Here is a 24,199-nt window from a genome sequence, read left to right as displayed (position 1 = left end):
CCCCATCCATTTCTCATAATGTTCTATTGTGTGTTTTTCTATTATCCCAATGGAACATTTTTCTCTTAGGGTTCAGGCTTACTTGTGGTTCCCAGTTTCCAACTATAGAATGGGAGACAGAGCCTTCAACTATCAGAAGACTCTCCTGTAGAACCAATTCCCACTTTGGGTTTAGGACTCTACTTTTAATTTTAGGCTTCAAACTTTCCTTTTTGGTAAGCTTTATACTTGGGGCTCAAGTACTGTTGCCCAGCACCTGCATGTAGGGAATCCACTGATTCGTTTTCTTAATTCTTTATCCAACTTAGTGTCCCAAGAGTAGGCAAAGCACAGCCTGGACAGGCCTCAAAATATGTCTTGATATTTATATTTTATAATTATATATTTATTTTTTATATTTATTGAGTATTTATATAAAAATATAAAAATATAAAAATATAAAATAATATAATATAATATAATATAATATAATATAATATAATATAATATAATATAATATAAATACTTTGACGTGACTTTTGTTTCAATAAATAAATACACAGAATTGAATGAAATGAATTCATGCTAGGCCATCAAAATTTCGATGCAATCAGAAAAAGGAGCAATGACAAGTAAAAGGTTTCGCAAAGATAAGAAGTTGTCGATTGAAATTTGGTTGTGGTAGTAGTCATTTCTGCCTAAAGGGTTCATTTGGATCTATCAGGGTGTGCAAGCTTGGTGTTATTAGATAAAGCTCACTCTGGCTTATTTTGTTGTTGTTGTTGTTGTTTTTTTCCTTATGGAAAGGCCCAATAAAGATATTAAAACTCCACAACACTTTAACAAATTACCCATCAGTTTACTCTGACTGTGTCTGGGTTAATAATTTAACATTGGCTTTTCACAGGCTAAATGAGGAACTTTTCTCACTGAAGTTAATGAGAGTCACAAAGTGAAGCCTGTACCTTAGAATAGAAAAGGCTCACTACATCTGCAGTCACAAAGTCAGGTCATCCGCAGCTGCCTCTTTAATCCTTCATCCCTGTTTTTATCTAGGATCATCTTCATTCGATCCTAAGCCCCGATTGTACCTTTCTCTGTTTATTTTACTAATGTTATCCCTTTTATTCTTATCCTGATTCCCCTCCTCCACCTCCCGTCTCTGCTCGGGAGGTGGAGAGACAGAGGGAACTTCGTTTCTAATCTAATCCTGACTCTTGATTAAGGATTATAGCTGGGAGCGTTCTCTCATGTGTTAATGCTGAGCCGCTGCTGTTACCCCGGGGCTGAACCGCCTACCCCTCCTCCCTCTGCTGCCTGGCCTGCCTCCAGCCCCAGAACGACCTGCTGAGCACGATAGCTGTCAAACTACTATTTGAATACCTGTTCGAGCCATCCCGCACATCATGCAAATGTTCCTCTCGCATCTGTGAACCAATCCATCCACTCTTCCCTGTGCACAGCCACCCTTTTCCATCTGACCTGGATTAGGTTTTTAATCCAAATATGGCAAAAATGCAGGAGATGTTATCAAGTATGTAAACTGAACTGGAAATACAAACTCTCAGTAGTTAAGAAACTTGATGCAACTTCCTGCGTTTGGTAGCTCTCTGCTCTGGAGTCCATCAAAGTATCAAAGGCACCAGCGGCTGTTTCAGCCAGTGAAACCAAGAGCACGATTGGTGTGCGCTTGTTCCTCTTTCCCCCACCTCAGATGCGTACAGCTTAAACTTCCTCCTGCAAGTCCAGTGCGCTGCGCTCCGCCGCCCTGTCAACGTGTCCGGAATGACCCACACGAGTTAGGAAGGGATGGAACTCACTTAAAAGAAATGAGGAATATTCGACACCCGCTCATCCAAATTTAGAAGATCATTTATAACCAAAGAGATACTAGTCGAAGCGACTGACTAAAGCGCGGTAAGTGTCCTGTTATGTGTTCGCTTGTGTTGTGAGTGAGAGGGTATAATGTACAAATTTTAACAAAAACACACAAAAAAGATAACGGTAGGAAGTAAAAAGGTTACAATAAAATATTTTTTAAGACTTGGAAAGTGGGTGTTTGATCATCGACAAGTTTTTAGTTTTATAAAGGCGATGCTCACTTCCAAAAAGAGGAAGTTCACGGTGCTTGACAGCCACCGCCTGCAGAAGTCACGGTGCATAAACTGCGATGATGAGCCGGTGGGCCGTGTTACCGGGATGTACAGCAGTAAAGCACCTTTATCAGAGTGTCCCGCGTCACTTTCTAAATGTGAAAATCTTTTAAAACGAGGGTCTGAAGTCCTTTACCGTGTTTGTGACAGTGCGTGTGAGTGGGTGCATGGGAGTTATTTTTAGAATGTCCATCTAGACTAAACCAGAAACAAGACTAGTTTCACTTCTGTTCTCTATTTATACACCAGCTTTCAATTTAAACGTTGAATGGGTTTAGAATCAAAGCCCCTAAAGGAAGACGACGGATATGATTGCAGTGTGGGGAAGACAATTGTTTGTATTTTCCTGCTCTTACCCCACAGACTTGCACTAAAAGAAAGTCCGGAGGTGTTAGACACACCGCAGAAATGCCGATATTACATCACAGTACTTAGTAGAGCTGAATACCTCGTCTTGTCTTGCATTAATAGGCCTGAAGTCACTTCAGCGTCATTTTTCGAAAATGTCCTAAACGGAAAATTAAAGGGTTATTGCAACCCAGTTGTTTTAATTACATTACAAAACATGAAACAATAATTTTGTAGTTAATTTGTATTCAAATTTATGTATTACACAGTCGAAGTGGAATCGATCTGTTACGTATGTTATGTATATAGCATACTGAGTTTTACATCTTTTCCAAACACGTCATTTCACATAATCACGATTTATCCTGACATGACATTTATATGAGTTAGTTTGTTAGTTTAGTTTGGAAGGAAACACAATTCTGAGACTGACTAATGACTAAACCCTCATGATGGAAAGCTGGTGTATATGCTTTAAATGTGTTAACATTAATGTATGTTAAGTCTTCGTTGTTTGTTGTTTGATAAAGATGAAAACTGAGAATCAGTCAGTACCCTATAAAGTCGCTGGGTGCAGAATTATCGGGTACAAAATGTCCCCAGAAGCCACTGCTGTAAATGAAGAAGTGACTCCGTGAAGTGGAAAAAAATGCAAATTTTTTATTGTTTTTTTCAACTGAACTTAATGTGTAACATTTATTGAACATGGTTTACAATATTCTGCTAACTGATTTTAGTTTCTCAAATAAGATGACTAACCGGTTTATATAATTATCATCATTTAAGTGAGAGTACCTCCCCTTGCTCATCTTTGTGATTCACGGTTCAGCTTTTTTAAGTATTTGAAGCAGTCTGAAGCCTGAGCGGTGGGGTCTTTTTATGAAACTTTGGACTTCTGTAAAATAAACATCGACCAGTAGAATTGTACAGCATGACAGTCAATAAGAAAAGGTCCTCTTAAAATGCTGTACACTTGACTACAGTCATTTGATCTATGAAAGATCAGTTATTAGAAGACAATCCTCTCTTACTTCAAGATTTACTGGACGACAGGTCATAAAAGCAATAAAACACAAATATTTTAGAAATCTGTTGAACTTGTTTAATACTGTACAAACAAACAGAAAACATCTCTCTAGTTATCTATTTGGCAAATGAAAAATTAATTTTTTTTTAATGTTCAAATTTGAGCAGACACATTGGACTTCTCTGAGAACTCAGAAATTAATGACAGATAACATTAAACCACCTAAACTAGATATTATTTTCAAGCGTGCAAGTTAATAAGTGCAACCTTACACTGATTATAACTTTGTTACCCAAACCTGTCATACTTGTGTGACATAATAATAAAATAAGAATCAAACCATAAATAAAATTGTTTGTTCATATAGAAAGTATATGTTTTTATTTTGTTTTATCACATTTCGATTGCCATGTGTCTATCAGCCAAATTTATTAGGTGTTATTGAGTGCCAGCAGTATACACAGATGCACAGGAGTAACCCACCAGGCTGACACGATGTCAACTTTCTTTCTTTCTTTCTTTCTTTCTTTCTTTCTTTCTTTCTTTCTTTCTTTCTTTCTTTCTTTCTTTCTTTCTTTCTTTCTTTCTTTCTTTCTTTCTGTTGGTCCCTTGCCAGGCTGGCAGGTGATGTTGTTATGGCCTGAGGCAGTCCTAAACAGCTACAAACACAGCTTGGCAGCTTTTTCATAAAAAAGAAAGGCCGCCCAACAAGGCACACATGAATAATTCCACTCCTCTGTCCCTTGAGAGAGTTTTTGCTCATGTTTGTTGCTGTAGCAGACTAGTTTAAATGTAGGATAATAAATGAGATACTTCCTTAAAGCCATGAGCATTAAAGCAGCCTGATACCTGCTCACCTGTTTACCTGTCACCTCTCAGACAGGTAAAGGAAGCAGATAGCCTCCAAATACAAGTCTGCAATAGGGTCTATAAAATGGATACATATATTTATGAATACACAGCCTAGTGTTAGGAGTGGTACTCATTTGCATAGTATATCAGTTGCTAATTCTGAGCTGGGCCTTTACACTGCCAGCCATAGAAATTGAGTCGGTTAGAAGACACAGTGGTGTTATACTGTCAACATCCATATATGATATTACTGAATAAGTATCTTAGTTTAATTGTTCATTACAAATTCTTTAAAGTTGCAATCAGAGCTCGTAATCATAAGGTTAACCCTCACTTATATGCTTTCAGAAGTTGGTATTATCAAAGTAAATCACTTGCTAGGGAGCCTATATGTTTTCTTATCTCAGATCAAAAATGCATAATTTGAAAGGCAGCATTTCTCTTCTGAAAGACACGGTGCATGTTTTCCAAAAGTGATGTCATATTATAGACGTTGCTATTGAAAAACAAAGTGCTTATTATAGAGTTTTACCGCATCATTTATGAAAGAAGAAATTATAAGTTCCTCCTTCTAATAAAAAAAGTGAATTCATAAGCAAAAAGACAAAAAGAAATCCTACCACTGGTTAAGTCAGTACAGGGTTTTTGCCATGGCAGCCTTACTTGGTCTGGTCAAAAATGCTGACAGTCAGTGGTGTCTTTAAAGTAGATGAGCCAAGCTGATCTCAGATGATAAAGTCAGATTCATCATGCTATCATGCGTCGTCTTCAAGTCTCCTTTAGCACATGTGCAGTCTGCCTTTAAAGTTTTTTAATGACTGTTTATTAGGGCCGCCGTGGTGTTTAAATTAAATACATGATGAAGAAAAGTCTCTTCTGTCAAACCATCAGTGCCCATATAATTTTTTTTATGCAGCAAAAAACAAACAGAAAGAATATTTTTTAAAAATACAGTTAATTTATTTAAAAGAAAAGATAATGAAAAAAATACTGGCTGTGATTACAGTGGGGCATTTACATGAGTTCATAAAGTCACGATAGTTTTACCACAGCGCACCAATTTGTGATGTTTTGAACTGAAATGTAACGTACAACATACGGTGATTCAGTCATCACTGGCTGTTTATCTTTATCTTAATGTAACCTATATTTATGTATATTTATGTATATATACATGACGACTCAGAGTTATGCTATTTGTTTAAGCCAATTTCCAGTCGTGATGCTAAGGTTACAGGTTCCTCGCCATAGCCTCTTTTTAACTTGAGCACATAGGAGTGGTAAAACTCCCTGCTAACTCTTTACAAGAAAGTAAGTTTACTTCCCAAAAAGTATTTTGGGACATAACCTTGTGTCAAACTCCACACTTTATCTTTTGTTGCTGTGATTAAAATCATGTTTTTCATGGGTGGAGATTGATAACTAGATATAGATTTGGGATTTCTATCATTAGACGCCATGTGTTTTTTAAGATTTTACTGTTAAAGAAACAAGGTGACTTTACAGGTTTAACAAAGCCATTGTTCCAGATAGTGCTTTTTTGAAGGTTGATGTGGTCTCGGCCACAAGCTGAGGAGAAAAAACAATAAGAGAACAGCATAGGCACAGAACTGAAACTGATGGCGTAGTCAAAGCATAAGAATTTTCCCATGAATTTGTCTTTTGTATCCCCAATAAAAGGTGAAAACAAAATTGCCATAAAAGCATTTTTTTAACCAAGTTTTTTTATTTTTTACACAACAGAAACTGATACACGTTCACATTTACACAGGATCTATCTTCATTTACCACTTATTTTTGTATACTTTGATGAGATGAATCACTAATTAGGGGCTTCATTCCTTGTCTGCTGCAGAAGTAGATGAATTATAGGTGGTGACTGGTGAGCCATTCACAACTACTACAGATGTAGTTATGTTTCCATTCTGGTCTGTGCTTCACATTTAGTGTAAACATTTGTAGGTGTGAGAATCATAACAGACGAGACGGTTGTGGTTTTGTTTTGCTAGCCTACTTTATATACACAATTTTTTATTTATTTTCTGTTTTACTTAGACTGTATTGCTACCTTGTTGTTATGAAGACCATTCTTAGAATCTAAAATCAATAGTTTAACATTTAGTGGATTAATAGCGCAATATTGATTAAAGACTTATGCAGACATGACTTGTGTAATGACTATCAGTTGCCTCAGCATGAAGTGTTAAATCTGGGGAAGCCCATAAATATATATATATATATATATATATATATATATATATATATATATATATATATATATATAGAGAGAGAGAGAGAGAGAGAGAGAGAGAGAGAGAGAGAGAGAGAGAGATCTTTGGCCTCTACTATTTATAAGAACAGTATCTCAGTATACTTGCCATATTGTTTAGGGGAGTGGCACCACGTGTCTGTTGTTAGAGGTCTTTCAAGATTGTCAGGACACAATGAAATTACATTGTTGTAAAGTGGTTTGATCATTTCTTTATGTATAGTTTATTTTGGACTAGTCAACATCTTTCTCTTAATTTAGTTAGAAAATATATTATTATTTCACTTAGCATAGCACTAAAGATGGTAACATAACATTAAGTTTTTATTAGGTAGAGATGGGTTAGCAGCCCAAGTCAACAGCCCCTTAGCAAAATGGATCCAGATCCAGAAATGGCAACTATTTATAAATGTATGTGGGAGGCCTAACAGCATATCTGAAGTTCATCAGTTCAGACTTTTGTGTTTTGTTTTTTTCAATGACTTCACGCACTTTGGTTGTGCTATCATTTTCCGTTATATTTGTATTTCCTAAGTACTGTCAAAGCAATATATGTTAATTAGTAGTCTTTAGAAATACTTTCTTTTTGCTGGTTAAACTCAGTTGGCTTCATGTTAAGAAAAAATGACAATGACTGCATTGTCATTTTTTCTCTTATACTCTTCAAAGAAACAAGTGTGTTCTAATCAGTATGTTTAATATTTATGTTAATTTTCAGAATTCTCAGAAAACACATGAAAAAAGGAGAAATTCTCTGATGTGAGGAGTCGTCATCCCCTCTAATCCATAATGATGGAGTGGATGAGCACGCAATTTTTACCGCAGTTACATTCAACAACCTCGTTATTTGAGAAGGGTTAGCTTTTTTGGGAAATTTATTTTTCTTTCTAACAAAATACAACATCCAGGCCCTTAAGAATCCAAGGTCTTTCTATTGCAGAACTGATAATCCTCACACTCCCAGCTTTCATAACCTGGAGGCACAGTCCATTAGGATTAACACAGTTTTGCTGTTGTTCATTGACAGAAAGCTCCAAATAGAAGCTACAGTAAAGTCATTAGTGGATTTGTTTTCCAAGGTGTTCCAGTGAAGAGTAGCATCCATGTATCTGTAATGTACGGGCAGAATATAAGCACTGGGATTAACAGCAAGTTGAATCATCTGCTACCACAAAGAGTATTTATGAGATAAATCGGGTTTATAAAGCTGCCTTTAAGTTTGTTTAGATCTAAAAATGTTGCGCACAGCTGTAAAGTGGCCCCATTGTGAGGCCCTAGCAGGGCATTTTAACTGTCACCATCTTGCCGTTTTGAAACCAGACATGACAAGCGAAGGGCTAGATCTGAATGAGAAACCCTGGAACACTGCGGTAGCTACGTGTCACAAAATAAGGCCCGCTCTAAACAATGCACAGCTTTATCTGTCTTTCTGACTCTAATGGGACCTTACTTCATGAAAAAAAAATTAAAAGCATCAAAGGTTTGTTTTTTTAGGCAGACTTTAAATTATCCAAATGAGTCACCCCTCGTGAAAGTGTTTACAGAGATCTGCTTTCCCATACACTTCTGCACAATCTGACTTTTTGTATTCTAAAGGCCATTAGACCAAATTCATGCATTTATGCTTCACATTTAATCTTTTATTTTTTTTAGTGAAAAAAAATCCTGTAAACCATTCACTATATCTGCAATAAGCTACTCTTAGCAAATTGATCAGTTTGAATTATCTGCAAAACAGATCTTGTCTTTAACTTTAGAGCTTAATTGCAGTAGATAACTCTTGGAGAAAAATGTTTTGCTGTTCTTTTTATTGCATATTGAGTGTTACAGAGATGTAATTGAAAAAGTCGTTTCTGTGTTCATAATACTTTGAATAGGATAAGCAGCTTTTAAAGTTAAAGTCACTGTGATGCTTGTCAGCTCTCACCTACTGGTAGCAAGGGCACAGCAACAACTGGGCACCCACACAATCAGACTGATATTATACTCTTGTAAAGATTCTGCACGTACTGGCGATGAGACATATTTAGGACATTATCACTGGATACAGTGATATTAAAATTATGCTGCAATGTGAAGCGCTGTCAGGACTTCATGCACCAACATCCCAGCCTGAGAACTGAGGTTTTTTTCCACTTTTGCTGGCACTTTTGATTCAGGCTGTGTGGACGAGTTGGTTTGTCTTTGAAGTGTCTTGTAGGTGCGTCACATGTGGGCAAGACACTGACAGTTGCATTTTCACAGAGTAAAAAGCTCTCTTTTACTGTTTCGCTAATTTTAATTTTGCATTAGTAAAACTGCGGCACCATGACTGTTCATTATCTAGAGGTATTGTACTGAGAGTTTTATTAAAGAAGTCAAAGAGGCCTCAAGTAGACATCTGAAGAGGAACAAGGTTTGGAGCAGAGAAAAGGGGAAGTAAATATGTTAACGCCACCAATTTTGACCTCAGTAACACCACTTCCTGTGTCTAAACATTTTCCATTGCTCGCCACTGTGCATAATTGACAGTATGGTAATTATTGCTGGCCATAATAATCTGCAGCTTCCAGAACAGATCAACAGCCAGTTGGAGAAAACATGAAAAATTCTGTAACCGCTGATGTTTTTTGCTGCTTTGTGGCTTTTCTGTTTAGGCTTCCTTTGCTCAGGGCGATAATCTGCCTCTCTGAGGTGGCGGGAGATCAGACATGAACAGCTGTCTCTCTTGTGTCCTCTCTATCTGTGCATGTGCTATCAAACACAGTGTCCATCTCCTATCACAGACTCTCTCTTTGTTCTTGTTCCTGTAAAACTTTGTTCCATTTATCTGCATGCACATTTACATATACAGACATAAATGCGCTGAAACAGTGTGATACAAGGATGCATTCCCTAGATGTTACAGATGAATAACAGAGACTTGTGTGGAAATTATTTTGTTGGCACATGACACAGAAAGACTTACTTGCCAAAACTGCAAACATCATCAAGTGAGTCACGAACATGTGTGAGAACATATGAATTATTCAGAATAAACAGCAGTAGTGTGGAGTTCGCAGAAGCCTGCAGTGTGTCAAAAACATTTACTCATGGTCATCTGAGTTTTAAGGCATCTTTCTCTTCTCAGTCTACCGTCTGTGGCGACACATATATCTTCACATGCTGTTTTCCCACGTTACACACCCAAAATGAGAGAATTTTCTCAGTACATTTACAGTAAGAGCAGTTGGGTTGAGATAATGTCTAATGCTGAGTTTTGGTTTGGAGTCCAGCCTCCCGTGTTCAAAGTAACATTGGCCCATCCATTCACCTCAGCCACCCCCCTGAGTTACTTCTCTTTTCTTTTATCCACATAGCAAAAACATGATACATGAAGTTTAATTGTGAGCTGTGATGAGGTATTGGTTGATTTTAGTTGTTTCCTGTGTGGACAACCCTATTCGGCAGTAAAAACCAAAAATTAACGATTGTAATCAAATTAATATTCGGCTTATATTTACAAGGAAGGATCTGGATTTACTTTAACTAAGCGAAGAATCCTCTGCAGTTCTTTCAAAGGTCATTTGAGAAATAATTTATTAAGCTTATATGTGTAAGAGAAGCTAGCTAACTCTTTACACCAGACCTTCCCAAAGTGTGGGGCCCGCCCCCTAGGGGGGGCGCAGAGCCATTGCAGGGGGGGCGCTGCATGAAAAGGGAATTTTTTATTTTTTTAAAAACAATGCTTGGACACTGCTAGCACGGGGAGCCAACACAAACGCAAAGCAGGAGATGAAGCATAGCTGAATATGTTTCCAAACCAACTTTATTTTAAGCCAAAGACTAGAAAATATGGAGAAGCATATCTTCCCTTTGGTCTCCCCTGCAGAATTGGTCTTTCCTTCGTCGGGAGCACACCTGGGCTCTTCAAATCATGGACAAACAGTATTCCACATTCTTGATTTTTAGTTCACAAACACTTGTTGTAATGACTAACTACTCCTGACATTTTGGAGATGTTTGCTCTTTATACAGTAAAGTTACAGTGGGATATAAATAACATCAGGCTGATCCTGCCAGTTTGTTCCCCCTGTCTAAATCAGGACAAACAGTATCCCACAGCTGTTTATGTTTTTAAACTCATTTTGCACAGAGAGGCATTTTTTTGAAAAATTTATTGATAGCAATGTTGAACATTATTACACAGGAAAAAAACAACTACATGTAAAATAATCAAACCGTGACGCCTCTGCCTTTCTAAATAGAGGGACAGAAACTGTGTGTTTATATGTAAGCGTGTAAAACCTGAAGATAGAGACAAAATACTGTTAATCTGTCTATCTGCCATTCTGCAATTCCTCTCATGTAAACAATAACGTGGCGCACAGCGTGAGGTGAAAAAAGGCACATACCTTTAACGTTGCATGACGAACTCTGTATTCCTCGTCCACACGTAAACGCAAAAAATGAGTTTTCATTTTTCAGTGATTCGAAACGCCGTTTACGTGTGGACGAAACAGCTGCGTTTTCAAAAATACCCGTGTAGGTGTGGACGTAGCGTAAAAGAGTTAGTAGTTTATTTTATTACTACCTGCAGTTTACTTGTATTTGCTTAATTGTTTACTAAATGTTTGAGGTGTGTAATTAACCTCAATTGAGCAAAATATGGATGTGTGTGTGGGGCGAACATTTTTCTGTAAAACAAAGGGGGGGCCAGCGAAAAAAGTTTGGGAACCACTGCTTTACACATTTATTATGAATCTTGTGCTTTTTAAACATCCTAACTCCTTCTGTGTACGAAAAGCTAGAATCATATTGTTTGTTGCCGTTTTTGATACTAAAATTCCACAATTCTTAAACTATATTAATTTATTTTGCACACTCCACTCTCCTCTGAATAAAACCAATACAATGCTGTGTAAAAGTAACTGTCCCTAAACTGGCCATTCATGCTCAAAAACCCTCCAGTGTGGTTAAATTAAAACAATTCTGCAAAGAAGAACTGGCCAAAAGTCCTCCACAGTTATCACAAATGCTTGATTGCTGTTTTTCTGCCAAAGGTTGCACAACTAGTTATTAAGTTTAGGGGGCAAATACCCTGAAAAATGCTGCTGATGTCCACACTTTCACATCTTGCTGTTTCTCCTCTTGTTGTTATCTTGCAGAAGGCACCATGGGTTGTGTGGGCTCAAAAAAGGAGCAGGAGCCTCACAGCAAAGGAACGGGTAATGATGATCTGCAGAACCGAGCACAGACTGCCCACTATGTCAAAGACCCAACCACAGGAAACTCTGGGAATAAAGCTGTAAGTAGTCAATTTATGTCACAGCATAAAGTGTTTCATATTGTTAGCCTGCAATTAGCCTCTATTGCCTCCACTGGCTATATGTTAGGTTCTACTAGATGACACACTTAAATAATGTTAAATGTACTGTAAAAGTATTTACTGGTCTAACTCGCAACAGTATTAGCAATATAATTTTACCATAATTGTTGACTGAACTTGGGCTGGAGTCTATCCCAGCTCTCATAGGACAAGGTACAGGGTACACCTCTGACAGGTGGCCAGTCCATCACAGAGACAGAGACAGACAGCCATTTATGTTCACATTCACTCATACCACCAATTTTTGATCATTATTTACCTTAGTCTTAGGTTAGACCCCAGTCACACAGGCCTTTTTCAAAGGGCCTTTTCCAACCAATATGCAAGTGGTTGAAGGCAGTCATTATGAAAGCATCAATACAGCTCAGTAACCCTATTGTAACCACCATAAAAAAAAGCTGACAAGTGATTGATTGGTGTGCTGCACCAAAAAAAAATCCTGCTTTGGTCACCAGGCGATCGCCTTAGTCACCCAAAGGTAACAATAGCAGGTTGTCTGCATGCACGCTGTAGCACCCTCTTTGTGACCAGTGAGAGGCAGCAGCCACTCACCAACCAGTCAAGGAATACGCAACTTCCCCTAGCGAGTGACTGTTGTAGCTACTTAATGCTACTGGACACTTTAACCCAGTGGCTTTTAACTTAATGGTTGGCCACAAATGGAAAATGATAACATACCATTATTTTTCATATGTACATTCCGTTTTCCACGTAATGTAATTTTTTTTAGAGACGCGCTTGATAAATGTACCTCTTTTTCTTTAATGTTTGACGTCTTAAAATAAACAACAGCTGGCAAATAAGTGCAGTAGCTCGGAAGTAGAATCAAACTGAAATATATTTGTAGTAAATAAACAGAAAGTACTTTCCATTTTTTGTTTTGGTCCAAATAAAAGGGGCAGACAGATTTTTGGCTTTAAAAGACAAATAATTATTATTCATAACATATTACAAGTACTACTTTACTTTAATGATACAGAAGAGTAAGAACACATTTCACTGATTCAGAAGTGATAGGAGTCACTTCTCTTGTGCTACTCAAAAAGGATATATGCGTGACAACACACACTCTTAACTAGCCTGTGACTTGTTGTGAGTTTGCATACCGGCCAGACTTTGATCTGTGGCACGGGTAAGCAGCAGTGCTGCGGTCGGTAAGTGCGGTTCTTCCGGCTACTGTTTCCTGTGTACTGACTATAACATCTCTTTCACCCTTAGTCAAGAAAGAGGAAGTAACAGAAGAAGAAGCAGAGCACAGCAGTCAGCTAGGAGATGTAGAATGAAAAGGGATAAGACAGCTCTCGACTTGCACATAGTATTCTTTTACAGATGTCTAAATATACAGATGTTACATCTACACGCCTGGTTTCTACATAACTCTGTTTATTTTTATCATTGTAAAAAAAATAAACACTTTGTGTCAAAAACTGTGTGACACGAAGAGCCGACTTACATGTCAGAAACCTCAAACAAAATTTACTCTGTACCACATTTAGATTTCTAGATTTGATATGATAAAGTCCTTCCTTCCTTCGAAATGTGTGTTTTCAGTAACATGCCTCCAGCATGGAGTTTAAAAAAACCCATGTAGAATAAGAACCAGTTATTTTATTGAAGCACATTAATGTGCTCGAACCTAATGGCCATGAGGCATGTGACAGCACTTAAGCTATGTCATCACACACATTCAATTCATAACCCAATTTTATGGATTTCAGATAACTTTGATTTCATTCAAATTGTACAGTAGTTTATTATTATTGAATTTGAAGAGAATAACTACCATGATGTGACATCATAATACCACCAGGAAGTGGGTGGACAACAAGTCCAATTTTTAACTAAAAATTAGACTTGTTGTCCAATCCTGCACTAGTGTTTTGTGCAGGATTTGTAATAATTACTACAGCTTTAAACAATTTTCTTGTAGATTTTGAAATGATTATTTGAAAGAACTTACTTTTTTTTCTATCTGTCTTTCCACAGGCCAAAATGCCTTCCAATGCAAACATTGCAGATGGTGAGTCTCACTCTATACGTACAGCAACACTAACATGTCGGGACTTCATTCCACATCTTTTATTACAGTAGCACGTTTAGCCAGTTACAGGTGTTTTCCTTGCCATCACAAATACATGTCACAGATATATGAGAATAGATATGTCACATTTAAAAAACCAAGATGTAGGTCAGTGTTGGTTAGATGCAGAAAGCTATGTCTTTTATGCCAGAAAGAGGAAGAAGACTCAGCGTGTGTGTGCAGAGCGATAACCCCTCACACTGCCTCACCACGCAGGCCTTCAAAACTAACCCTATTGCTATTATTATCAAGCATACAAAGAAGTCAGTCTTGTAGCCAGAAAACGGTGAACCTAGTGCTGAAACAAACAGAACAATCAGTCGCTCTCACATATTAGGAGTACTGGCCAAAAACCTCATGCACATAATTTAAGGTGACAATGAAAAAATGAAATGAAAAAAAGTTTTAGTCTGCACATGACAGCAACAGTGCATGAGGCCTTCCTCTGCTTTCTTTTTTCTGCTTTAGGGGAGAGTATTGCCATGGCACTGTACGACTATGAGGCCATTCATGAGGGAGACCTTGGCTTCAAGAAGGGAGATAAGCTGAAAATCTTAGAGGAGTAAGTTCAACCACAAAAAAGATGGTTTATATTATTTGCGGTTTGAAGAGTTATCAGGTTGTTCCGTGTTCCAAATTTAGTTTGGGGACTTGTGACACTTCTGACTTGCCATGTTTCTGTTAAGTCTTCACAGATGCTGTCTTTTACTCTCTCTGCAGATCAGGCGAGTGGTGGAGAGCTATGTTAATCAGTACAAGTCAGGAAGGCTACATCCCCAGTAACTATGTAGCCAAAGATACTCTGGAGGCAGAGGAGTAAGCAGACTCACTCTGAACACAAAAACACACATGCACACACACTTGTGTACCATACTAGTAAAACGAATAACATGACATAGTGTTATTACTGATAATAGGGAAATGAGCATTATGTAAGCTAAACATATTTAAACATATTTAGATGTCACGTTTTTAAACTGAAAATGAACTTGGTAACACAGAAAACAATATGAAGGTAAAATGAGGGCATATACAAAATAGCCGCTACAAGGTTTCAGTACTGACTTATCTGTTTCCTACTGTTAAGGTGGTTCTTTAAGGGCGTAAGCAGGAAAGATGCTGAGAGGCAGTTGCTGGCCCCTGGGAACAAAATTGGATCCTTCATGATCCGAGACAGTGAGACTACCAAAGGTAAGTGATGTATATTTGAGAAAGACACTCTTTGTTCTTTTGTTGGCTAAGAGAAGAAAGTTGAAACATGGACCAAATCGTACATTAAAATAATAATATTAATATTTCTTTGTAACAAAGGACAGTATATACATGGGCTAATTACTTGTTAATGTTAATAGTTAGTTTTAGTTAGTTTTAATATTAGCATTTAGAGTCATAACTATAGAAGTGATAAAAGGATACTTTAGCAGACTTATATTTCATTTGAAAATGAATGCTATGTTTCCAAAGTGTCTGAAAACTAGACATATGACTTCCTGTTAACACTAGCGTGAATGAAATTAAAATTGTGATGGAATGTCCATGTGATGCTCACAGCTTTTTCTGTTTCCCTAAATGAAGCAAAAACAAGAGAAAAGACACTCCAGTTCAAGCTAGACCTCTTGTGTGTTGCTTTAATTTGCTTTGAACAGTCCCTGTGGATAAGATGCTGTTTCTCCTTTTCCACAGGCAGCTACTCTCTGTCTGTCAGGGACAGTGATCCTCAGTCCGGTGACACAGTGAAGCATTATAAGATTCGTACACTGGATAATGGAGGATTTTATATCTCTCCCCGCATCACTTTCAGCACCCTGCAGGAACTGGTCAGCCATTACAAGAGTGAGTTCTAGCTATCAACCAATCTCACGCTCTAGTCCAGTGCTGACTCATTCAAACTTTTCACAGCTGTGCTCACAGTGTTTTAATAGCACAGTTAGGTTATCTTCTGTTTGCATTGAATTGCTGACGTTGGGACTTCTTGGGGGCGGCCAAGCAGCTCCAGCTTAGTTTGCATTCCACTGAACATTATTCTTATAGTAGTGCAGAGCACACTCTGCTGGCCAACTTTAATATGGCAGCCTTTGTGGAACATTGCATTGCTCTGTGACGAGTACTACTATCATGATTTCTCAATAGCATTATTTCTTATTTTATACTTTTCTACCACAGAGGTACAAAATCAAATTGCTAAATATTCATTCTGCTACATACAGAGCAAGGAGATGGTCTCTGCCAGTCCCTGACTAACCCATGCCTGAGTCCAAAACCTGAAAAGCCGTGGGAGAAGGATGCATGGGAAATCCCAAGATCTTCACTCAAACTGGATAAGAGGCTCGGTGCTGGCCAGTTTGGAGAAGTGTGGATGGGTGAGATAGATCTTCATCATTGTAGAATCCATTTGTTTATTGTGATGTTAGATAGAAATCCATTTCCTAAACGTAATTTTTTGTTTGTTTGTTTGTTTGTTTGTTTTAAGCCACATACAACAAACACACAAAGGTAGCAGTGAAGACCATGAAGCCTGGCAGCATGTCAGTGGAAGCATTCATGATGGAGGCCAACCTCATGAAGACTCTACAACATGACAAACTGGTTCGACTTCATGCTGTCGTCAGCAAAGAGGAGCCAATCTATATTATCACTGAGTTCATGGAGAAAGGTGTGTGTGTGTGTGCCTGAGTGTGTATTTGTACATGTCCACATGGGCTATTGATGTCAGCGATTGCTGCAACATCTTTGAAAAGTGTTTTCCCATGACATTTAAGTTCAAAATGTTTACACTATGTTACACTAAAAATGAAGGGAGATGCTCTTTGCTGTGAGGTAAAAGAACATTTGAAAAAGATGAACTGATCATAGCTAATACAAGCAGTGGCTATAGTTAAAATGGGTGATAATAATAATTATCAGTTTAATAACTAATGCCATCTGTTTGTTAATACTTTTGCATTTGTGTGCCTACAGGTAGTTTATTGGACTTCTTAAAGAGTGATGAGGGCAACCGAGTCCAGCTTCCAAAGCTCATTGACTTCTCTGCTCAGGTGAGAATATATTGGTCACATTCAGTACTGGTGCTTTTGCAAGCTTGTCCCACCTGTTTCCCTGGTTTTCTGGCTGTAAATGAAACTTGTGTTTGTATGCAGTGCAAAGCACACGTCCCAATATTAAAATCATTTTCAAAGTTCAGCTCTTGTGTTGATGTTCTCTGTGAGAAATTCTAACTGTAAAACTGAGCAAAGTAAAATGATCAAAACTCCCTGAAGGATAATGTAATGGTGCTGGCCTATCAGTAACACCGAACAAAATGTTCCAACCATGTTTAGTCAATGAAAAAAAGGAAATATTAACTACAAAGAGGAACAATGAAAGAAGAACTACAGGTTACATTGTGCTATTGTGCTGAATATTTTAAGAATGAATGTAAATCTTCAAAAACAGACATTTTCTGTTACACATCAACAGGCTAAATTCAAATTTTCAAGCAGCTACCATTTCTTTGAAGCTAGTGTGCCTTGAGAATATGTGCTTATTTTACCCTAACTGGCTAGTTTACTGTAATTACCATTCCACTTAAATCCTATTTAGTTTTACCTACATATCACCAGTTTGTGCTAACAGTCTTTCGCAGTAAACACAAAACAAACACACTCACCAGCAGCTTCTTTAGTTACGCCTTGCTAGTACTTGATTGAGTAATTAAGGCAGCTCCGAATGCTGCCTTAATTATTTGTGGCATAGATTCAACAAGGTACTGGACACATTCCTCACAGATTTAGATCTATATTGACATGACAGCTTCATGCAGTTAAGCAGTGGATCTATGATCAAAATCTCCAGTTTCACCACATGCCAGAAGTGCTCTATTTGATTAAGTTCTGATCACTTTGAGGCCTTTTGAGTAGCCTAGAGTGAACTGATATTGTAAAAAGCAGTTTGAGATTATCTGCAAGCAGATATGAGAAGATACACACACTATAGTCATAAAGGCATGGTCATGAGTGTATGAATGTGTGTGTGAATGGGTGGATGACTGGATGTGTAAAGCGCTTTGGGGTCCTTAGGGACTAGTAAAGCGTTATACAAATACAGGCCATTTACCATGCTTAGCAACAACATTTTAATTAGATAAGCAGTGGTGGTTAAACAGTGCTTAGTTAGTACTAAAAAACTCCTGCATGACCTGCAGCCTGTTTCCTGTTTTTAGCTGACAGCTGTGGCATATAGTATGAAGTGGTTTTTGCTACAGTAGCCCATCTGGTTCAATATCTGTGTGTTCAGAGATGTTCTTCTGCTTACCATTTTGTAAACAGTGGTTAAAGTTGTTAAACTTCATATCAGTTCAGAGCAGTCTGGCCATCCTTCTCTGACTTCTAACTTGACATAGGCAAGCCATTTTTGCTCAGGGAACTGATATTTTCTCTTCTGCACTAGAGAGGGTAACGTGGGAAACCCCCAGGAGATCAGCAGTTTCTGAAATAGCCCATCTAACAACTATACCACCTTCAAAGAGAGTGAGACATCCAGGTTTTTGCAGTTAATCCGTGGGGGTGCATGCATATTTGTTGCTGTTGCTGTTGAGGTGGTTCCTATTAAATACAAAGAACAGAGAGAGAAGGGGAAGGGAAAAAGGTCACCTACTTTGATTAAATCATACCATGACTGATTTTTTCAAGTTTATTGATCAGATAGCAAGAGAGGCTGATCTTATCAAGCAGTAACACAAAGGTGCTAAAGGGAAAGAGTACCCATGTGAATCCTCATGCATATTATAGCAAAATATCTGTTGCTATTATTACCAGCAGTAAAATGAACTGAAAGAAAAAGGGAACAGTGTTTCCTTGCCAGTGATATTAATTTTTGGCAACAACTTTTTGTCCTCTGTCATTTTTGTTTCTAGATTGCCGAGGGGATGGCCTACATTGAGCAGAGGAACTACATCCACAGAGACTTGAGAGCTGCCAACATCCTGGTCAATAAGGCTTTGGTGTGCAAGATTGCCGACTTTGGCCTGGCTCGTATCATTGAAGACAACGAGTACACAGCCAGGGAAGGTACAGCGCAATGTTTCCTATTACAAAAGATCCGGGCAAGTATCGTCCCAGAACAGATGGAATAGCAGCAGTCACAGTTTCATCAATCAAAGGGAAATGACTTTGTGTCAGTGAAATATCAGATTACGACCCAAATGACAAAACAAGCAGAGAATGACGATAAGAGCGACTTACCTCATGGTTTGCACATTGTAAACATGTCACCAGGAGATCCGTATCATTAGGTGACAAGTGATGTCTCACTGTCAACATTAGTTCCTATTCTAACTGGGTTTTCAATTATTTCCAACCAGGTGCTAAGTTCCCCATTAAATGGACAGCCCCTGAGGCCATAAACTACGGTTCTTTCACAATCAAATCTGATGTCTGGTCCTTTGGCATCTTGCTGACTGAGATTATCAGCTATGGGCGTACACCATACCCTGGTAAGTGGAAAACACAAGAGTTTGACACAAATCCCATGAAAAGCAGGACATTTGCACAAATAGTTGGTAAACAGGAGAAGCTTACTTGGTTAAAAGTGGCCTACTAAGACAATAAATCTAACAAGCTAGCATGGGATTTTTTGAATATATAAACATGGCTGTATAAAAAGTTAGAATGTTACTAGAGATATTCAACACATGACTTTATACTTAAGGAGGACACTAAAGAATCTAAAGAATGTTAAAAAAAAAAAACCCCAGACACATTGTATTAAAGAAGATGAACAATAGTAGTGTTCTTGCTCTGATAAACACAAAGTTGAGGTAGACAACAGTCAGGTGGAGCAGCAATTTCAGAGGCATGCTTTGAATAACAAATCCTGTCTTACTGTATGTACAGTCTGTGAACGAGGAAGTGCTCTAATGGTATCTATCAGATATTGCTAGCACTTGCTTGGTAGCTTCACTGGCAGATTGCATTCTTACTATACTGTAATAACAAGTAGGATGCTAGTTTAGGTTAGCAAGTGACTTCTTTAAGTTCCTCTTAGTACAACTAAGATTAAATAACAGTTCATTCGCTGCAGCCACGTCACCTTGAGTGGAAAATTATAACATAGCTGCCTTAGTTTGGAATGTTATTATCATGAAGGGAGAAGCTATCCATAGGCGATAGATAAACCTATCCATTAACAAAGACAGAGATTTTCCATAAGTATTTTTCTTGAGTCCATCCTGTAGTTTTTAGTCTGAATCAAAGTTGTTCATCGACCAACTAATCAAATGAACTATCACCTTCACCAAAGCACTCTAGATTGTCTTACTCCTACATTAGTCCTCTTCTTTTTACTTTTATTTGTTCCATTATTTTCAGGTATGACCAATCCAGAAGTGATCCGCCACTTGGAGAAGGGCTATCGAATGCAACGTATGGATAGCTGTCCCAAGGAACTATATGACATCATGATGGAGTGCTGGAAGAACAAGCCTGAGGACCGCCCCACCTTTGATTACCTGCAGAGCGTCCTGGAGGATTTCTACACAGCCACAGAGAGCCAGTATCAGCAGCAGCCATGAGGCTAATGTTTCAGAGCACATCCATTCACACCTACTGTAACTTCTACAGGAAGCAATGCAGCTCAGGTCACACACACATATATACAATCTCTACAGTTCTGTCTATCTGCGTCTCAATCTTTTTCTAATTTATAAACATATAATTCTTAGTAATAAGGGACTGTACAGCAATTATAGATGCATGAAAGTTTTCTTTAAGGAAGCAGTCACAATGTAAGATTCTTAATTTTGTTAATAGTCCCACAGGTTTGTTATATCTGCAGCCCCCGATATAATAAGTGATGCACAAACACATCCATCATTTGTACCTGTAATCATTTTTTTGTAGTCATTTTATTACAGACTGGACGTATCATGGATTACTGTAAGGAAGTTGAATGTTACGCACAGGACACATTGTCTGACATTTTGGGAGGGGTGAGTTGTATTACTTCACTTTGCAGGCGAGGCATGGGTTAGAAGGACCAGAAAGAGTCTCCTGAAAAGCGTATTTCCAGAAACTCTGGAGGAATTGCACAAACCAGACAAACCTCCCCCCTCAAAGTCCAGGAACTCTAGATTCCAGGAACTTTAGAGGTGGAGCTTTCTGTTTTTCAACCTTTCTGTTTTCTAAAATAACACCAACTTGTCAGGACTGGAGAAGTTTGTGGCATAGCTCTTCAAAATGTTTCCATGTGCAAGCAGACTAGTTTGCCTAACCAAAAGGAGATCTAGAGTGCACCAATGCATGACGTAACCTTTTAGTTCCTTGAAAAAAAGATTCCTGGGTAATATGTATATGCACTGCACGTGAAGAGCGCCTGCAGAGTTCAGAAGAGCAAGGACAAAAGAGTGAATTTGCAAGAGGCAGAAAACTATTTTATTAAACAAAAACAAACTATAAATAGCCCTGCGTGTTTTTGTTCTTATCAGCACTGTAATTTGTGTACAGTCCCTAACATCGAATGCCTTTGAAGGGTTTTTTTAAGCTCACATTAAACCAGACTCTCTCACTCACAAAATATTATGGTAGCACAAACATGGCCCCATTCACAAACACCTGGAGATTGCTGTTATGCTCTAGCGCACATTGTCCAGCCATCAACCACAACACAGATGTTCACAGGAAAATGTGTTCAGCTCTAATAAAACTATAATAAAACAAGCAATCCCACCACTGCCCCCCTCCTCCCATAAAACTGTGGTGTTTCACAGGAAAGCGGGTATTGTCTTGCTGATTCTGCTTAAAAGCACTATTTATACTTTTCATTATGCTGTGGATTTAGCATTACTTCTTTATAGTGCCTTTTGCAGTGGATCTTTCTTGCAGACTTAATGTGTACGATATATTCTGTATAGACATTGATATATATGAAGAGATGCAAACATTCAGGCTCTTTAGCTAATGATGCTTGTTGATTCCTGCATGTTTCTCTTTTATTACTTAAATTATTGAGAAAGCAGTGCATAGGTACATTTCACATTGGACTTTTTTGCTAATTTTATGATCTGAACGCCATTGTATCTTCAATGGAAGTGTCTTCCTAACAGCAAATGCCTTTTATTTTCGTTTTTGTGAAGGAACGATGACTGCTCTATTTTATTTACATTATGTGTCTCATCTTGAAAATAGTAGATTTCTTGCACAATACAACAAGCATTTCTTTTGTAGTTGATCAGCAATAGTAAATCATATACTAAAAGCAATGCTAAGTTTACTACTTGAGTGGTTCTAATGCATTTCAGGGGCCCCAGATGTCAGAAGAGCTTTTTTGGGGGGGGAGTAAGATTTAACGATTTCATGCTGTGACAAATTTAATGCCATTCATAGAGTGGGGACTGTGAGCAAAACATATGAGAGCTTTTTTTTCTTATATAAACAGGTATGATTCATTTACAATGATGACTAAATCATTGCTAGCACTGTATATAGTTATATTCACAAAGTTGAGTATACTTTAGTGTTTTTCTTAATTCTTCAATATAAAGCCCTTGTGATATTTGTGAGATGCTTGATTCTGTCAATGCAACTGTCATGAAATGGAATAAACTACTTTAAAAACTATAAGTGTGTATTGGTGTAACAGCAAGCAACATATTTTAAATGTGACTCTAGCAATGATTCCACTACCTGTAAGATACCTCACCATAAACCCAGACATATGCCTAATTAAATGTGTCTAGAGAGAGTCTGCTGGGGCCTAAGACAAAAGTTCATAGAAGGGTCTCCAACCAGATTTCATCATCATTGTGTTATAAATAATAAATTAAATAATTGTTTATTTAAGTGAATTTTTCGTTGACTGGACAGAGATGGTAACAAAATGATATGTTGTTTAACAAGGAATTTAGAATGAGCTACACATGCAATATAATTAGCATTATCAGCATTTTGATTGTTGTTCTCTTTTGCTGCTTGTCCCAAAAACTGAAAGGTACAGTGTGTAAAATCTCATCGTTAGATATCAGTCAACTGCAATCAACTGAATTATGTTTTATACCCCTCCTAATTCAATTGCATAATCCTAGTTACTTGGCCACTGTAGGACAACCAACTTTGGCTGTAATTTATGGCAGTAAGTTTAGGCTATCAGTTCGCAGCTCACCTCAGCTGTCAATATGTTTTCACATCTACTACTATGAAGGAGGCTGCAAAACTTTGTGAAAGGAGTCCAATACAAGGAGTCAGTGAAGCTCACTTCTGTCTGATCACATTGATAATGAGATGAGTTGTTGAGGATACCCTGAACTTTTCACTTGGTAAGTGTTGCTGTTTTTGATGCTGTTAGCTGCTGTTAGCTGGCATTAGTTAAACTTTCCTTGAAGTGGATCTAACATTGTTTGGCTCTTAGAAAATAAACTCTTAAAAAATGTGAAAATGTAACCAGCCTTTAATCAGAGGAAAACATTAGCTGGTATAATGTTAGCTTTTAACAGAGGCAATTCTAGGATCAGAGCTTTGGGGGTACTGAGCACCCAGAGAGCTGCCCAGCCAGGCAACATAAACTACTTGTCACAATGAGACTTCTTCCCTGTCTCTGTCAGTCCCTGCATCCTTAATTGTCTCCAGTTGTCCCGAGTTCTCTCTGACTGTCTCCTTGGTGCATTTAAACCCCTGTTCCTCCCCGTCCTCGTCATCTGTTGTCTTCATCTCCGAATCAGTCATCATAATTTTACCATCTCTGTGCAAGTCTGCAAATTTCTTTATTAAATCATAAGATTTTGACGGTCTAAAAGTTGGCCTATCTATTATTGGCTGAGGTTTTAGTAGAGTTGTGGCTGAACCACATAAAAATATATCATTAATTTTAATCTCCCCAATCAATGATAATGTTATGTTGGAATGTTGTTAAAGAGGGTCAAAAAAAAAATTCAACCCAGTTTGTTTTGCAGATTCTGTATAGCAGCTTTAATATAGGGAGAACACAACTTCCAGATTGTGAGAGTAAAATTTGTGTTTTTTTCTTTGTCAGCTTAACAGTTTCTGTTGTGCCTGTCACTGTTCCCTGTCTGTTTTCTTACCTGGTTCTTCCTGACCTTGTACTTTCTCCTCACGTTCCCCTCTTTCCTCTCTCCCTCTTTGGACTGACAATCATACACAAATAGATTGTATTCGAT

General features: G+C 37.9%; 1 protein-coding gene across 1 annotated transcript; it reads left to right on the top strand.

Moving 5' to 3' along the window:
- The first annotated feature begins 1,688 nt into the window (after positions 1 to 1,688).
- Positions 1,689 to 22,646, top strand: hck (HCK proto-oncogene, Src family tyrosine kinase). The gene is made up of 13 exons (XM_085447676.1): positions 1,689 to 1,896; positions 11,755 to 11,894; positions 13,962 to 13,995; positions 14,524 to 14,617; positions 14,776 to 14,871; positions 15,143 to 15,246; positions 15,739 to 15,888; positions 16,263 to 16,415; positions 16,526 to 16,708; positions 17,014 to 17,090; positions 18,947 to 19,100; positions 19,394 to 19,525; positions 20,400 to 22,646. Exons 2-13 carry the CDS (start codon positions 11,763 to 11,765, stop codon positions 20,600 to 20,602), a joined length of 1,512 nt encoding a protein of 503 aa, XP_085303802.1. The 5' UTR covers positions 1,689 to 1,896; positions 11,755 to 11,762; the 3' UTR covers positions 20,603 to 22,646.
- Positions 22,647 to 24,199: the final 1,553 nt, after the last annotated feature.

The sequence above is a fragment of the Copadichromis virginalis genome, linkage group LG23 (genome assembly GCF_057382275.1).
Source record: "Copadichromis virginalis isolate Kocher_CV1m ecotype Utaka linkage group LG23, C_Virginalis_male_GT1.1, whole genome shotgun sequence".
Taxonomy (NCBI): domain Eukaryota; kingdom Metazoa; phylum Chordata; class Actinopteri; order Cichliformes; family Cichlidae; genus Copadichromis; species Copadichromis virginalis.
This window is presented reverse-complemented; position numbering and strand designations above follow the sequence as displayed.

What these genes read in the sequence shown, in the direction of transcription:
- hck (XM_085447676.1), top strand. Translation starts at nt 11,763, where the DNA reads ATGGGTTGTGTGGGCTCAAAAAAGGAGCAGGAGCCTCACAGCAAAGGA. An exon ending in GATACTCTGGAGGCAGAGGA is followed by an intron (nt 14,872 to 15,142) that starts GTAAGCAGACTC and finishes CCTACTGTTAAG; the next exon opens with GTGGTTCTTTAAGGGCGTAA. An exon ending in CGAGTACACAGCCAGGGAAG is followed by an intron (nt 19,101 to 19,393) that starts GTACAGCGCAAT and finishes ATTTCCAACCAG; the next exon opens with GTGCTAAGTTCCCCATTAAA.